The sequence below is a fragment of the Halichoerus grypus genome, chromosome 10 (assembly GCF_964656455.1).
Source record: "Halichoerus grypus chromosome 10, mHalGry1.hap1.1, whole genome shotgun sequence".
NCBI lineage: Eukaryota > Metazoa > Chordata > Mammalia > Carnivora > Phocidae > Halichoerus > Halichoerus grypus.
In genome coordinates, this window is record NC_135721.1 from 128904768 (window position 1) to 128922380 (window position 17613).

Below are 17613 nucleotides of genomic sequence, written 5' to 3' on the forward strand. Positions count from 1 at the left end.
AACTGCAGCTCCTGGGCCAAATCTGGCCCACAGACTGTGTGTGTAGATAAAGTTTTATAGGAATGCACCCATGCACCTATTTGTTTACCTACGGTCTATGGCTTGTTTTTGCACTACAATAGTAGAGTTGACAGTTACGACAGTCTATGGCTCACAAAACCTAAAATATTGATCATCTGGCCCTTTACAGAAGTTTGCAACCCATGCACTAGACACCATGCTACCATTCTGGAACCGTATCTACTGAGGCTCAGCACTGTTTGCCAGGCACCTAGCACAGGCTGTCCATAAACGTCTGCTGAGTGAGTGAGCAAACAATAGAAGAAGCATGCCCAAGGTCCAGCCAGCCAGAAATGGAAACTCTTCTTAAAGTTGTGTGACAGGCCCTTGCCCTGGGGAGCCGAGGTGGCTACAAAGATGATCCTCAACCTCCTGGTGCCCTTTCTGGACCATCCTGGACTACATGCTGCCTGCTTTCGCTGAGCTGATCTCATGAGATCCAGATGGTGCCCCCACCCCAGGCGAGAGCCCAGAAATGGCTTCCCACAGCTCTTAGGGTAAAGATGAACAACCTCAACTAGGCCAGCCTGGCCAGGCCCTGCCTGCCACCTCTGGCCTCGCCTCTCTCTACCCTCCCACATCTCTCCCTGGACTCCAACCAAACCGGCTGTCTTTCTGTTCTTAGAAAGCACCTACCTCCTTTCTGCCTCAGGACCTTTGCGCTTGCCGTTCCCTCTGTCACAACAGCTCCTCCCCCCACCATACCCAGGCCCCTTCTCTACATGACTAAACTACTCATTCCTTCCAGCTAAAGTGTCATGTGCTGGGGAAGGCTTCCTGGTCTCCTTGGCTAAATTAGAGCCCACTCACGCTTCTCTGTTCTGCTCCATACACTTCCCAAAATTCCAATTAAGTAATTCTGAATTTAGTTGTTTATTGCCTGCCTCTCTCCCAACCTCCAGCTCCACCCCTACAACAGGAAATTCTATGAGGACTCTTTCACCCCCTAATGTATTCCTAGCACTTGGACAGGACCCCCCCCAAAAAAAATACCTGTTGGTTGGCTGAATGAATTTTTTTAAAAGTGAGTTCACAAAAGTCTATATGAAATATTTAAACTACTACTCAAAGATGTTAATATCCAAACCAAAAGGTAGAAAGATATAACCTCCAGAGGGTAACTTGGTAATATCTATCAAAATTCCAACACACGTATTTTTGGAACCAAACAATGTTGCTTTAGAAATTTATCCTGCAGCTAAACCCTCATATGTGCCAAATGAAGTGTGCATAAGATTATTTAATACTGCCCTGTTTGGGGGCACCTGGGTGGCTCAGTCAGTTAAGCATCTGCCTTTGACTGAGGTCATGATCCCAAGGTCCTAGGATCGAGTCCCGCATCGGGCTCCCTGCTCAGCAGGGAGTCTGCTTCTCCCTCTTCCTTTGCCCCTCCCCCTGCTTGTGCTCTCTTTTACTCTCACTCTCTCTCAAATAAATAAAATCTTAAAAAAAAAAAAAAAATACTGCCCTGTTTGTCATCCCAGAAGACTGGAAGCAACCTAATGTCTATCAGTTGGGGATGGGTTGCATTCTGGTTTGTTCATACAATGGGATACAATGCTGCTGGATAAAGGGTTGGAAAAGTTCTTTCTGCATTGATCTGGAATGACAAGATACAGTGTCAAAGGAGAAAAGGTACATATAACATGCACAGTATGAAAACAGGATAGAGGAATGTATACACAGGTACACACACACACACACACACACACAGCGGTTGCGTACACAGGCTCTCTCTGGAAGTTACAGTAACAGTGACTTCCTCCAGGGAGGGCAACTAAGTAATCAGGCAGAAGCATGGCAGAAAGGAGACTGATTTCTGTATGACCTCGAGAAAAGAAATACAATTCCCAAAAGAAACATGTTTTATTTTATTTTAAAGGTGGTGGGGCATCGGGGTGACATGACAGGGTATACCGTAATGACACCCTCATTTCAGAAGCAGGAAATTGAGATCTAGTCCTACTCTGCCACTACCGAGCTGTGTGACCTTGGAAAAGTCCCCCACCGGCTCTATGTCTCAGCCTTCCCATTTATAGGACAGCACTAAACTAGATCGGTTTCCTTGGTCACTTCTGGCTGTGAAATCCTTTGATTTTTCTAGCTGGGGTGTGTAGGGTCTTGAGTTCTTATGAAGAGGCAGTCGATCACAACTTGTATCTATGTGCATACACACACACACACACACACACACACACGCACACACGCACACCTTCCTGGTAGGTAACAGAGTGTAGAATTTTAATCTAGCGAGAGTTCAACATCAAATCCATATCCGACAACATTCTGATAATCCACTACCCTGTGAACCAGTGCAACAAACCACAAAAAGTCTCTTAGCAAAAATTCCGGCCTTATCAGATGAACTGCATCACATCTCATCAGAAACACCCCCTCAGGCCTGACGTGAACAGTCACAGAAACTCGGCCACGAAAACACACACCACTCACACTTGCTGGCCGCAACGCCGAACAGAAAGGCCCGTTTGCTGAGCAAAAGCATCCAAAGCATTTACACTGGTTTTAATTAATCCAAGCAGCAGAGTTTTTTCCGTTTTCTTTTTCCTCTCGAGATTCTGAAAGTTTCACAGCAAGCAGGGAATGTGAAGGTAATCGATCATCATTCCATTCTCGGCTCTCTGGGTGTTTGACAGCGAATATCCCAGACGCACGGCTCATCGTGAACACATTTCTATAAGCAGCTAGGATTCTCAGCTCTCCCTCCTTACACAACTGTCCCCCTCACAGCCAGCCCCTCGGGGTCACGGCCACGTCCACACAGCCACTGGGTGACGTGAGTTTCATCTTAGAACCACCAGATTTTCAGAAGGGTTCCCAAAAATCTTGCTCTTTTTACCCCGTGCATGATCTTTGCGATATCCATGTACCACCAGTAAATATTATTTACTTAATATTTCTATATTTAAATTCACTCACACAGTACTTTTTTAATTTTAAAAGGAAACTTTATACCACTACCACAAGTGGAAAATCTGTGTCACCTCCGTAAATAGAAGGTAGGGTAAAAACACAATAAAAATAAAAGTTACTAAATCCGAGATTCGAGACACTGTGGCCGGCCAAAGGCTCTACTCTGAGGCCCACCCTTTTTTCTGCCCCTGAATGCTCTCTTTTTATTGAGGTAGAACTTATATGTACAGATTTTGACTATGTAGAGTTCGATGAGTTTTGCCAAATGTTATACACCCTTGTAACCACAACCACAATAAAGATGTAGAACATTTCCACAACCCCAGTAAGCCTACCTTTTTTAAGGCTGGAGATGGGGGGCAGGGAATGGCAAGTGCTAGAAAGAAAGGTGTTAAAGACATAGTAGCACCTAACTGAGACTCTACCTCAGACTCATTCAAAGCAAAGTAGCACTGCAAAAAAAATAGTGCTGGTTGCATGCAATGTACTCATCAGTGGACCACGTAAAATCCATCTCATCTGCCGTGGAAGATAGCTAGCCCACACTTAAGGCATCGGTATTCAGAGAGAGGAACAAGGTAGAAGCCCTGATAGGGGATTCAGAGGTTGCTGTTCTAAGTCCTCTGTGCCTCCATGTCTTTGTACATGCTGTTCCCCTTGCCTAGAGCTCCCTTCCAAACCTCCTATCCTCACTTCTCCTAGCAAGCCATTATTCGTCCATCAAGATTACACTTGGGCCACCTCCTCCTAAAGGCCCTCCTTGATTCCCTATTCTGGATCAGGAAGCTCTTCTTCTGTGTTCCCAGAACGTACAGAATCATATAATGAAGTCTGTCAGTTATAGCTTATTTGTCTGTCTCTCTACTAGACTGAACTCTCTGAAGGCAGATAGGGATCATAAGTCATTAATAATAATAAACCACGAAAGCAGAGAACATTTACGGAGAATTTACGTGCCAGGCACTGTGGTAAGCACATTACATGTAGTGAATTATTCCATTCTCACAACCGCCTATGAGGTGGGCACCGTGTATCCCCCTTTTACAGATAAGGAAACTGAGACACAAGAATTAACTTGCCCGAGGTCCCACAGCCTGAACCCGGGCAGGCCTGAGAGCACCATCCAGCACCAGGACAGAGATTCTCAACCTCGGAACCAGCAGCATTCAGGGTGAGATAATTCTTTTGTGTGGGGGCTGTGGGGTGTTCAGCAGCACCCCTGGCCTCTAACCATGAGATGCCAGTAACACCCCCACCCTTCTCCCAGTCATGACAACCAAAAATGTCCCCAGGTATTGCCAGATTTCTCCCGCCAGGCAGGATACCCCCCAGGCCAGCTGAGAACCCCTGCCCTATGCTGTACAGCCCTGGGGCCACATGCGGGGCCTGCACCCAGCAGAGGCCCCCAAGACTGATGGAAGCTTTCATCCGGGCCCTCCAACCCAAAATGCTTCAGCAAGGAGACATCTGCCCACTGTCAGCCGCAGCAGGTACATCATTTCTGCAGCAGACATCGGAAGTCCTGATTCCCAGCAGTCTCCCCTTCCTCGGCTTCCTGGGGGCTCCCCCCAACATCCAGGGCCCGTGCACATGTGGGGAGGTCTCTGGCCACTGTCAGAGACTACAGGACAAGATTGCCGGGGAGACCACTCCAGCCCCACCTCAGCAAGGTGCCTGCACTGAGATCCAGGTCTCACCTAGCCCAGGGTTAGGGGACCCTGGCGCCACTGCCCTGCCCCTCGGCCGTGTGCCCAGGGGAACCCCAAGTCCTCACGGTGATGAGGTCAGTGACAATACCAACCTGACAGCTCACTGAATCCACGTGAAGCCTGAAACACATGGAATAAGCCCCCAATAAATGGGGGTCTATGGTGTGTTGTTGTTGTTGTTATTATTATTATTATTATTATGGAAAGAGTGACTTTCTAAATGAAAATCCCACCCTTTCTCAGCTCTCACTGCTTTATTTTACAACAACTTGCCAGCACCACACACACAAGCCCCAATGCATTAAAAGAAAGAAGAAAGGGGGGACGCCCGGCTGGCTCCAGTCAGAGGAGGGTGCGACTCTTGATCTCAGGGTCCTCAGTCTGAGCCCCACATTGGGTGTAGGGCCTCCTTAAAAGAAAAAGGGAAGAATGTTTTATAAAAATAAGATGGGGGCGCCTGGGTGGCTTAGTCGGTTGGGCGTCTGCCTTTAGCTCAGGTCCTGATCCTAGAGTCCCGGGATCGGGCCCCACATCGGGGCTTCCTGCTCACCAGGGAGTCTGCTTCTCCCTCTGACTCCCCCCGCCCTCACTCTCTCTCTCTCTCTCCCTCCCTCAATAAATAAAATCTTAAAAAATAAAAATAAGATGGATTAGTCAGTACTTTGGGAAACCTTTTTCAGCTAGCCTTCAAAAAATATGTGGACTAGGTCAAGAAGGCCTCCAACACCCCTTCCATTTTATGCTTTTATTCTTTCCCCTGGGCCATCTGGGAGCTGATCAACTAAATCTTACCGAAGTGTTAGTGACTCAGTGAGCTACTCACTGTAACAAAAACTGATGATAGCTAACATGTCTATACCACTCACTTTATACCAAGAACCACTGGGTACACATTTAATGTTTGTCTCACAAGAACCCTGTGAAGCAGATGATACAGTTTCCACATTTTACCAACAGGGAAAATGAGGCTCAGAGAGGGTGACTAATTTTCCCAAGGTCACACAGCTTCTAAGTGGCCGTCTGGCTCCGCCATCACCTAACCATCATTCTAGCCTGCTATTCATGAAAGGGGCTATGTCTTAGATGGTGACACCTTAACCCCAACCCTGGGATTATGAGGTACCCCAACAATTAGAGCTGCTCTGGGGGTTCCATCAGGAGGTAACTGACAACTAAGGACATGGATTCCTTGCTTCTGAAATAGTCACAGTCCCTCCATTTGCTCCGGGACTGAGTCAACGATTTATTTTAAAATCGCACTGAGGCCACACGGTGGTCTCTGCCAGCGCCTTTCCTCCTGGAGCCTCTTGCAGGCCTGTTGCTCACCCTTGGGGACACACGGACACACGGCCAAGTCTGAGGCGGCCATTCAGTGCCAACCCGCCAGCCAACAGATCGCTTTTGAAAAAAAGGAACAGCAAGAGAACATCTTCTCCGCCTAGAGCTACGGGCGGTGGAATTTTCAGGAAGCAGAATAGAATGACCGAAATAGAAACCCAGCTAGGGAACCACGGCAGGGTCCGTCCTTTGGGGGAGGGGAGGGCACAAAGAGAAACACTGCCTTCAGGCCTGAAGGGCTTGGAGGAAAGGAGCCAGGACCCAGCCCAGAAGCCAGACGCCCCTGGGCCTGGCAGCGGGGGGGCCCTGGGGCTGCGGGCCGTCCCTGTCTGAGGTGCCGGACCCACCGCTTGATGAGCTCATGCCCCAAGGTGGTGCGAGTCACAGGCCCTGGGTTTGAGTCACCACAGTCTGTCGCCATGGCAGCACTGAGGACGCCACAACCTGGCACCGCAAAGAACAGCCGGAGGAAAGGGGAGAAGGTGGGGGGAACGAGCCCGCCTCCCACCACCCAGCCATCCTCCTAGCCTCCCGTGTGTTGGGGGCTGGGCGGGATCACCGAAGGAGCTGGAAGGTGGAACCTTTTTTGTCTGGTGGCCCGCACCACCCGGGGCAAAGCCCTGCTTTGAAAAGCCGCCTCAAGCTTTGCCCTCTAGTAGTAAGTGCAGTGCTCAGCAAACTTTCCCCAAAGCCCCCCGTGCCCTGCACACACGGAACCGCAGTTGGATTCCTCATCCGAGTCGTGTGTGTTAGTGATGACGGGGAATCAGGTTGTCACACTCGTCCCTCGGCGATGACATATACAGACGCAGGGCAGAGAAGGCGAGAAATGCCATCCAGGTAAGTCAGGTGCAGAAGTGCCAGAAAGGGAAAAAAGGCAGTTTACCATCCTGTCTCGTCCATGTGGAACCACTGGAAAAAGCCACCTTGAACGCTCTGCTCTTTGCTGACCTTGTCCCAGCGAAGACAGCTGTCTGCCTTCCCCAGACGGGACAGAAAAGAAGGCTCGGTCCTGCCTCCCAGGCAGCCTGCCACGAGGCCAGGCGCCCGGGGACACAAGACCCAGGATGATTTGCAAGCGATCAGCCTCACAGACTGGCTGCCGGCCTGGCTGTTCGCGAACCCACGCGCACCCCCAGGCGGACACACACTCCTTTCGGAGATGGGGGGAGAAGTGTATGGACTCCACAGCCCACAGGCCTCAAGGTCAAGCTTTTGGATGGAGGCATCGGGCAGACAGGCCGCATCTCCATCTTCACAAGAGCTACAGACTACCTCTTGCTGGTTTAATCATTCCAACGGCCCCTCCTGCTTTCAAGAAGTTCAGACACCTTCCTATGTTTATTCATCGCAATTGCTGAGATTCACCGGGCCGCAAGCTTTCCCACCTGCTGCCTCCCTCTCTGCAGCTTATAACCAGCCCCCCGGGGTGGGGGAGGCAGGTGTTATCAAGTCCCTTATGTTACAGATGGAGAAACTGAGGCTTAAGGGTGCAGAGATTCACCCAACGTCACAAAACAATCAGGGGCAGAGCTGGGGTTCAAACTGAGACCTGGTTTAAGTGCAGTAAAATGCACAAATGTGAAATGTACCTCTCGTGCCTCTTTATATATGTATGTACCCGGTTATCCACCATTCAAGATATAGACCATTTCCATTCTGCCCGAGGGTTCCCTGGTGGCACCCCTCCCCGCCCCCCCAGCCAGGAACCCTTACCCGGCCTCACTTCTCACCCCAGAGACTGGGTTTGCCTGTTCTCGAACGTCACATAAATAAAATCCACCAGGATGGACAGGTTACGGCTTTCGCTCAACATTCTGAGAGTCATCCGTGTGGTGTGCAGCCACAATTTCTTTTTTATATGTAGTATCCCCCCATAGGATGAAACCATCATTTATTTACCTGGTCACCAGACTACACGGCCTCTCTTTTTAAAGACAGCCATGCGAGACCAAACTGGACTTAGTGAGGCCCTTTTCTAACAGGAGAGTCCGTCCCTCCACACTGGTCATGGGGTGCGTGACAGAGAACACGGCTCAGGCAGCTTCCTCACCAAAAGGAGAAGGAAAGGTCTGGTCAGAACTAACCAGAAATAGACTTCAGATAATCCTCCCTCAGAAACGGGGCTGGACGTGGCTAACCCACCTCTCTGTCAAACGCCTGCCCAAGGGGACACAGGGGGGTGCACACTTTCTAACCAGCTCAGCAAAGACCCCTTGCCCTCATGCGAGCACCTCAAAGCTGCCCCCCTTCAGTCCCCCAACCCCTGGCACAGCCTTGAAAAGCTGATTGCCCCCCCTTTTTTTAACCAACTTGAAATCCAAATGGAAACTTCCCCCTTGAGAACAGTGGGGCCCCTGAACTCTTGGCCAGGGGCAGAGATTTAAAATTAATACCTGATTGACTGACAGGTTCTTTATTTACACTTTCCCTCCCCCCCGGCAGTTCTCATTTCAGTGCCATGCTCCCAGGGGCGGGCACACTTAATCAGTGGCCCTGCCAAGCCCGGTCATTAATGGCATTCCTCCTTTCTCCCCAGCAACAGAGGTGATGTCACCCTCTGCGGACCTCAGACGGGCGGCCCACCCCCTTACGAGCGCGCAGGCCGACAGCCCCTGCCTATGGTCTTCCTAGTCACTGTGGCAGGCACCACAGACCAAGTTTTCCCCTCCTCATTTACCATTTCCCCCTTTTGCAGGCCTGCCCAAGCAGGTTTGTTTTGATAAGGGCCTTTATAAATCCTGAGCTTTGCAGGCGACTTTCTTCCCTTCAGAAAGCTCACCCAGGCATGGCCCAATTAAAATTCACATGGGAAGGGCTGGCTTTTAGAAATGCATCTTAACCAAAACAGGCCCAGTGGAGAAAACGTGCTTTTCCCCCAAACCTCAGATTAGGAGGTGGGGAGGGTCCCAAATGCCAACTCAGGAAAAGCCATCTCTCGTCTGCCTTTGGGTATATATCCCCTCCCCCACACCGGGGGAGGGGGGGAAGCATTAAAAAATCCAAGGCATGGGGCTTTCCATCTAAATGCCAGTTTATAAGAAATGCAAAGGACAGAGGAACGTGTTCAAAGACACCCCAGGAATGCCACTGGCCAAATCCGACACGCGGCAAACAGTGCAGGAAAACTGGCCTTGTTTCTTCGGCAAAGAAATAGCAAAAAAGCAGATTGATGGGGACCTTTCTAGAATGAGACACAGTGGTCACATCAACCAAATACAACGTGAAGATCTTGTTTGGATCTTGGTTCAAACAAATTAACTGTAAAAAGATACTTGTGAGACAAGCGGGAAATTTGCAACTAGACATTGGAAATTAAGTCATTATTGTTCTGTTTCAGGTTTGATAACGGCATTTGGTTTTTTCTCGAGTCTTTGTCTTGGAGAGCTACAGACTACTCTAGTTATTAACAAAATAGTATATCATTTGGAATTTGATTTAAAGTAACTGGGGGCAGGAGTGTAGAGCATAAGTGGGGGGGAGGGCTGAAAGATTAGCCTTATGCTGGTACTTGGCGCTGGGTGGTGGGAATGTGAAATTATATCATTTCTCTACATTTCCGTATTTTGGGTAATGTTCATTACAAAAATTCAGGGAAAAGCCAAATGCCGTTGTTCTTGCTTTGGGGGAGCCCATATCGGGCTCTGCTCCAGATAAGGAAGAAGCCCCTGACCCATCCCGGGAAGAGCCCCAGGGTCGAGTCTCGCCTTCTTCCCTGAGCTCAGTTTGAACAATCAGCAGAAAAAACAAACCTCACACCAGCCTGGGGAAGCCAAGTTTGGCTGGAGTTCTGCGGGGCCTGTGGCTATTTCCTGTGCTGGGGAGGAAAGGAGGAGGAAGTCCCTTCATGGGGGGAAGCCACAAGGCATCCATCACACTGAACTTTCCAGGGCTGCTCCTTCCTGGCCCTGGTTCAAGGGTCCCATGGAGCCAGGGCAGGACACCTGGGGAAACGCTGCCTCCCCAAGAGAGGCAGCCACCGGGGAACCTCCAGGCCCCAGAGTCTGGACATCTGGGAAAGTTCTTGCAGCCAGCCCAGTTCTGGGGCTGAGGCAGGTGCCAGAGGAGTATTCTGAGTCAGTACGGAAGGCGCGTTAAGGTAGACAGCACCCACTCAAACCCGGCAGCCGGGGGCTCCTCTCCAAGGACCAGAATCTTCTTTATTCCTGGCCGGTCTTCTCTTAAAGCTCAGACTTCATCCAAGGTGAAGGCTCCCTGTTCCAAGGAGCCAATGCCCTCAGGAAGCCAGGAGAGCTGGAAGCCGCCCAGTCTCTGCACAGCCTTGCCACGCGGGCTTCAGGCTTCGGGCTTCGAGCACACTGCCTCCAGGTAACCTCACATCCACCCCCGCAGGTGAGCGCTACCATCACCATCCCCACGGCACAGGTGAGAAAACACAAGCCCAGAGAAGCCAAATCTCATGTCCCGAGGCATACCGCTAATAATTTGCCTCCATTCATTGGGCAATTACTCATTGTGCGCTTGCTAACGCCCGGTGACTTTTGCTTGGCCAAGGTCAGGCAGGTAGGAGGCACCTAAATCAGAATTTCAAGCCAGGGTTTTCTGATTTCAGACCTGGTGCTCTGACCCGCTGAGCCAATGGCCTCGGGGGCATGCACAACAATGCACAATGGGGGAACGTGTGGGCCCCGGGGGCATGCACGACAATCCCTGGGGATGCAGAAAGAACTATAAAAACAGCAGAACTCCCATTGATTTCCTGTCCTTTATCGCTGTTAGTTTTGTTGTAGGAGCATAATCCCCTGAGGACAGCAACAAACATCAAGTTGATGATTCTATAAATATCAAATATAAGGGGTGCATGCAGCCCAGGCTCCAGTACATGGGACGTCCCCAAAGCTGGAGTCCGTGACATCGTTGCTGAGTTGTAGTGCTGACAGCTTGGACTCAGGACCCCGGCTGCCTGGGTTCAAGGCCCGCCCTGCCATTCGCCGCTGCCTGCCTCAGCAAAGGTAACGGACCCCCAAAGGGTCTGACTTCCCTGGTCCCGAGTGCAGCTGAAAGATCCTAATGTGCAGCCAGGATTGAGAACCACTGGCCACTATGCTGCATTTCTCAAATATATTCAAACCCCACCCCCCACCCCACCTTACAGGATCAGGACGCCTTGGGAACCAACCCAAATAACACTGCTCTAAGGTTTTAAGGGCCTTGCTCCCAATCACCTCCAGAACAAAGTGCCTTGAATTTGGAAGCATGGATGACATGTGTTCAGCGGTGAAGAATGATCAGGGCAACTTTCTCCCCATTTCCTTCGCCTCCTAGACAAGGCCACCACTCAACCCTAGCTCTCATTTCACCTTTCCGGCTGCACCTGGAGACGCTGTTTGTACAAAGCAGGCTTAATAAGGCCTGTCCTTAACTCCACACAGACGGCAACGTCTCTGAATGTCACATGTGTTCAGTGAACCTGCTTGCTTAGGGTAGAACTCTATTTTTAGTAAGCACCAAAAAAATACCCATGATACCCTATCCCCAGCACCTCATTTGTCCCTATTTGTTTACCAGGCTGTGTCCCATACTGGCCTGAGGGCCAGGCAAGGGTAGGACCACATCGAATTGTCTCTACACCCATCTCCCCCGCCCCGCCCCGCCCCAGGGTCTGGCACCAAACCAGCATTCAGTGAGTGTTTGCTGAAAGGAGGAGGTTTTAATTGTCCCCGGTGAATGGGTTGAGAGCAGGTGTTCCTGAGTGGAAATGCGGGTGATGAGAGGGGATGGGCTCCAGAGGGGTCTGGGAGTCTACCTGAAAACGGTATGAAAGGCACACGGAGGGCAGAGGGGGATGTGTAGGGGGGCGTGCAGGAGTTACGCACGTGAGCACTGTGTACGTGCCCGATACGTGTGTACATGCGCTCCTACAGTGTGTGTGCATATGGGATCTGTGGCTTTCATCAGCTTTGCAAAGGGCTGTGACCCAAAAAGTTTAAGGACCACCAGAATGGACTACAAGACCAGGAGGCCTGAAAGGTCAAGGTTGGTGCCATTTGCATTAGCTTACCAGGAGGGACACACCAGACCCACTGAGGCCTAGCAGCAGTGATCGCGCCCGATGGGTCAGTCCCTGACAGTCCAGAGGGGATGTGGCACTTCCGGAGGTGACAGGGACTCCCAGTACCCATCCATCTCTCCCAGTGTTTTACACATTGGGAGAAGTACTAATTCATTTCATCGAATTTGCGAGCACACACAAAGGAACGAAACTTCTAATCTGTCCACTGACAACCAGCACACCTCTCTCCCCTCCACGATGAGGTTAGGAGCACTGGTCAGGACTCCCACAGCTCTGTCCCCGTTCTTTCTGTCACCTTTTTTTGACTGAGGGAGACAGCTAAGTATAGTAAGAGTCATACTTTGCATGGCTCTAAGCAAATAAATTTGAAAACCTAAATAAAATGGATAATTTCTTAGAAAGATATGGCTTACCAAAATTGACTCCAGTAGACACAGAAAGTGCAAGCAGACCAATTCCCATCGACAACAGAGAACAGAATAGAGAACAGAAGAGAGAAAGCAATCAGAGAACAACCCCATAAAAAGGCACCAGGTCCGGATGGCTTCACAGGGGAATTCTATCACAACTTTAGAAACAGGATAGTCCCAGCAATACATATGTTGTTCCTGAGCATAGAAAAGGAAAGAAATCCAAACCATAGAAAAGGAAAGAAATCCGAACCACACCAAAAAGGACATTACAGACAAATATCACTCATGAATACTGCTGACAGGAATCTTAAACATTATCAGACACCAGGCCCACCACCATAAGTGACCAAGTGGGGTTTAAACCAAGAATTGTTCAATATTCAGAAATCTATTAGTATAAGTCAGCATATAAATAGATCTAAGAAGAATAAAATCATTTTTCCATAGATCCTAAGAAGCCAATGACCTAATTCAACTCTCATTCCTAATCAAACCTCTCAAGAAAACAGTAATGGGTAGATACTTCCTCAACATAATAAAATCCATGTACTTCAGTCCTAAAGCAGACACCTAAGATATTCCTGCTAGGGTCAGAAACAAGGCAAGGATGCTGCCATTTCCACTACCAGGGGGCAGGCATTAGTCAATGCCATTAGACGAGAGAAAACCACAGAAGCACAATTTGAGGCTCCAGCTCTGTGAGGGCAGGGCCTGGGTCTTATTCCCTATTATATCCCCAGGATCTAACACAATAGATGCTCAATAGTTAGCGGGATGAGTAAATGAGTAACAGCTCACATGAACTGAGCACCTCTGTTAAGAGAGCCAAGGGTTTAAAAAAAAATGCTCATAACAAATCACACTCTGTATTGACTTAAATAGGTCAGGGGGTGCCTGGGTGGCTCAGTCGGTTGAGTGTCTGACTCTTGATTTCGGCTCAGATCATGATCTCAGGGTCGTGAGATCGAGCCCGGTGCTGGGCTCCATGCTGGGCATGGAGCCTGCTTAAGATTCTCTCTCTCCCTCTGACCCTGCCCCTCCCCCACTCTCTGTCTCTAAAATAAATAAATCAATCTTAAATAAATAAATAGGTCAAGCCATTCAAGGCAAACAACCCTGTGAGATAAGCATTATTATTTCAGCCATTTGACAGATAAGCAAACCAAGGTCCAGAGAGGTTAAAAGACTCACCCAAGATCACTCTGTTGGTAAATGTTTTAAACTCCAGTCTTGCCATAGTGCCCCTTACAAACTGCTTTGCATCTCGCTCATCAGATGAGGGAATAGTGAACCCTCACACAGTAGCTCAGAATGCAGCCTCTGGAGCAAGACTGCCAGGTTCATGTTTCAGCTCTGCCATTTACCAACCCTGTTCTCTTGGGAAAATTCCTTCACCTTTCCATGCCTCACTGCCTCCTCTGTAAAATGAGGGTGACAAGAGTGCCCACCTGCTAGGGTTGGAGGGTCATTGCATGAGCTATAATAGGCATGTGCTACGATGCTACAGTTCCATAAAATGAGCATCCGACTTTCCCCAAATTCCTAAGTACCATCACCAAGTTCTGACAATGTCTGTCCCATTCGCTGGCCCTTTCCTTCCTTGACGTTTGCCAAGCTCATGCACAGAGCTAAGGGTAGCCCTCACACGCATCACCAATATATTGTCACCCGGGACAAAGCCCAATGGCAAGCTAAAGGCTAGTGTCAGTCCTTGGGGAGTTCCACCATTCAGAAGCAGAGAGGTGACCCCCATTAACATCTGGGTAAGCCAGAGCCAGACCCACATCTGGAAGAGCTCGCTTTGCCTCCCAAGGCTCACAACACCCCCTCTCTTCCTCAGCCATGATGCTGCCTACTTCCCAGCAAGGAACCATCATTTACAGATTCCAGAGCAAACTCCCCATTCCGTAAGGGGGGGGAGCTACACATAGGAACTCCTTTCCAAAGAGTATAGTTTGCAGAGCAGGGACTTTACAATGGAGAAACCCGACAAATACTACTTTGGCCAAGCTGATCAAGGTCAGTATCAACGATGATCAATCAAGTTGATAATAGGTACCCTTGATAGGATGTGATGGACACAGTCCCGTCAGCTGTGTGGTCTTCGTCCCCTAAACCCATAGCCCCAGCCTTTGCATGAGGGAAACATCAGAAAGACCCTAACTGAGGCGCACTCTACAGCACACCTAACCAGTGCTCCTCAAAACTGTCAAGCTCATAACAAACAAGGACAGTATGGACTCTAGGTCATAATAATGCATCAGTATTGGCTCATGAATGATAACAAATACATTCATACTAGTGTAATGTAAATAAAATGGGGACCTGGGTGCTGGGGATATGGCAACTCCCTCTATTGTCTTTACCAGTGTTCTGTACTCTCAAACTGTTCCAAAAAAATAAAGTTGTTTTTTTTTTAAATGATTCCAGGGTTTTCGCTGTGGCCATTTAGACACCCATCTGGCGGCCACCAAGCACCACTTGCCAAGAAAAACTATAAAAAGCACCTCCCATCAGATTTGGCTTGGAAACTATTTCCCCGGAAATCTCCCCTGTGCAAAAAAAAAAAAAAGGAAAAAAAAAAAAGTTAGCTGATTGTGAATCTGGGAGGGGTATAAGTTCCCTGCAAAACATGACTTTAATCTTAACAAACAAAGAGCGTGGATGTTAAAGGAACCTTAAAGGGATCATTTGCAGATTCTTAGTTGTATCTTTTCAAAGCAAAGGAAGGCCTCCAGATTGCAACTCGAGAAGACTGGTCTCTTTTGTTGGCTAATTATTTCCATCTCCAGCCAAAATACAGAATGATTTACTAACTACCATCTTCCTTGTCATCTAAGCCAAAGCAAGTCCCTCACCTAACGTGGCCAGTGAAGACCATGAGGGAAGGAAAGTTAAAACTTCTCATTCACCTCCCTTACACAACATCTCTGAGAAGCACCAAGCCTCCGTGAAAAGGCCTCCTACACCAAGCAGCCCGCACAACCCCTTCCTGCACTCCGGATGCGGCCAAGCCCGAGTGCATCTGGAAGTTACCAACAGGCCTGCCCCTGAGGCTTCAACAAGCATTGGCTGGGCTGGGCTGTCAAAATCAGGAAGCCTGGTTGGGGTTGGGGTTTTTTTTGTTGTTGTTGTTTTTTTCCAAGACAACTTGCTAACCAGAAAAATACAGTGAGGTTGGGCATGCGACCTCCTCCACCTTCTGACAAATGTTCCTGCTAACCCACGTGAAGAGATGGCCCAGCCTGGGGAAGTCCCCAGCCACATCGGGCACCTAAAAGCATGGACTGACAGGTCGCCGAGGCAGGAATAGGCTTCTTCTTCCTGAATCCACACGCCAGGCTTCCCCCGCAAACCCCACATGCACGATGACTGGGGGCTAGGGGACCACATAACAAAGCTCAGACTGATCCATCTGGGGTGATCCACAAAGGCAGCAGCAGAACCCAGGGACGAAAGGGGCTGGCTTCCTAACACTGAAGCCAAACCACCCTCCAGCATCAGACACAGACAACCTCTTCACCACTTTCAACACCGAGTCCCCAGCAAAGTCAGCTCACAGGCGGTGCCGTCTGCGGAGAGGAGGGTCAGCGTCCCAGGCCCTGACGGTTGGGCGCAGTTGCAACCTCTTTGTGCATCAGTCCCCTCCCTGCTGACTCCGTTCTTTGGCTTCCTCACCTCCTCCCTCCAGAGGCAAATCAATCACTTCCTTTCCCCTCCGAAGACCCTGCAGCAGGCAAGAGCCAGCTGAGGCCCCTACCACCCCTTGCTTTGCTACAGTGACCCTCAGGGACAAGCCACCAGTAACTGCAGCCTGACGCCCTACTGGGCAAGAGCGAGCCTACCGCCCCCTAAAGGTGGCAACAGTCCCAGACGCCTCATGCCCTCCCTCTCACCTGGGGAGACGCACCCCTCCCTCCCTCCCTCCAACCCCCCCCCAAAGTGTGACATCGGGACCAAAGAGGGGCCCCGTGTCCACTCCGCAGGCCCAAGCCCCCGCCCGGGCTCGGGGGGCGGGGGGGAGGGGCAGGCCGGGAGGAGCCTCCACCGACCTTCGATAGGATTCAAATACTCATAGTCGAAGAGGATGGAGAAGTCGAACTCGTCTTGGGGGCTGCCCCCGGGCTCGTGGCCCGGGGCGCCCCCGCCGTCGGGCTCGGGCTGCTGCTCCGGGGCGTCCATGGCGCGCAAAGCAGCGGGAGGGTGGCGGGGCCGGGGGCGAGCGCGGGCGCGGCCTTCTCCTGGGCCCCTCGCCGGGAGCGGGGGCAGGAAGCGGGGCGGAGAGGCGGCGGGAGCGGCGGCGTCCCTGTCCTCGTGGGGACGCACGCGGGCCCGGGAATGGCGCGCTGGCGCAGCGGGTCCTGGACGCGCCCGGGGAGCTGAGCGGCGGCGGCGCGGGCTTCCTGCTCCGGGAGGCACCTGTTGCAGCCCGCGGAGGGGGAGGCGGGGACAGGGCGGCCGGGCCGGCGGGGGCGGGGCCGCCACCCGGGCCCCGGGGGAGGGCGCGAGGGAGGGGGAGGCGGGCTGGCCGGCGCCCGGGAGGGAGGAGGCAGTCGGCCGGCCGGCCGGGGCCGCACCGCCCGGGCCCCACGCTTAGCAACGGGCCCCGGGGCCACCGACGGGCGCTTCGGCGCGGCCGCGCTGGGACCCGCCGCCTCCCTCCCCGCGGGGACCTGGGACCTAGACGGGAAAGCTGGGGCCACTCGTAGTTTTGCCCTACGTGATCAGCTGATCCCATTCTTTTCCCTCCTTTCTTCTCTCAGGGGGTGAGGGTGGGGGGCACCCATTCCCTTCCCCCGCAGACTGCGCCTCCAGGGGTTCCTGGGTGTCCACAGCTGTGGCATGATTTTCACCTCCAGTTCAGTCACCTCTATACCCCTGAACGCAGTTTCCGAGCACCTGGGAAGGAATCGTAGATACTCTGAGAGCACAAGCCCCACCCTGATCTCTGTACCTCTTGGGCCTCCTCTCCTGTGCCTGGGGCCTGGTGCCTGAAGCAGACACTGATGCCCCGGGAAGCTCAGGTCGGGGGTATGGGCATGAAGGTGATAAACAAGAGAAGATCATCTTGAACAGTGTCAGGAGGGAATTACCAGCAGTATGGAGTAAGGGTTGACAGCTGGGGAGG

At 51.2% G+C, this 17613-nt stretch overlaps 1 protein-coding gene across 6 annotated transcripts in view; it reads right to left on the reverse strand.

The window, feature by feature from the left end:
• The window catches only part of NFATC2 (nuclear factor of activated T cells 2), a 156904-nt gene that overhangs the window by 122378 nt on the left and 16913 nt on the right, over nt 1-17613 (reverse strand). For 4 of the 6 annotated variants that reach the window (XM_036064694.2, XM_036064690.2, XM_036064693.2 and 1 more), the window contains exon 1: nt 16538-16890. The exons of 1 other annotated variant lie outside the window; for it this stretch is intronic. In XM_036064694.2, the coding sequence (XP_035920587.1) occupies nt 16538-16667 (130 nt within the window). In that variant the 5' untranslated portion in view covers nt 16668-16890. Of the gene's footprint in view, nt 1-16537; nt 16891-17613 lie in introns of those variants that run through there. One more of the 6 variants, XM_036064697.2, reaches the window with a different exon arrangement.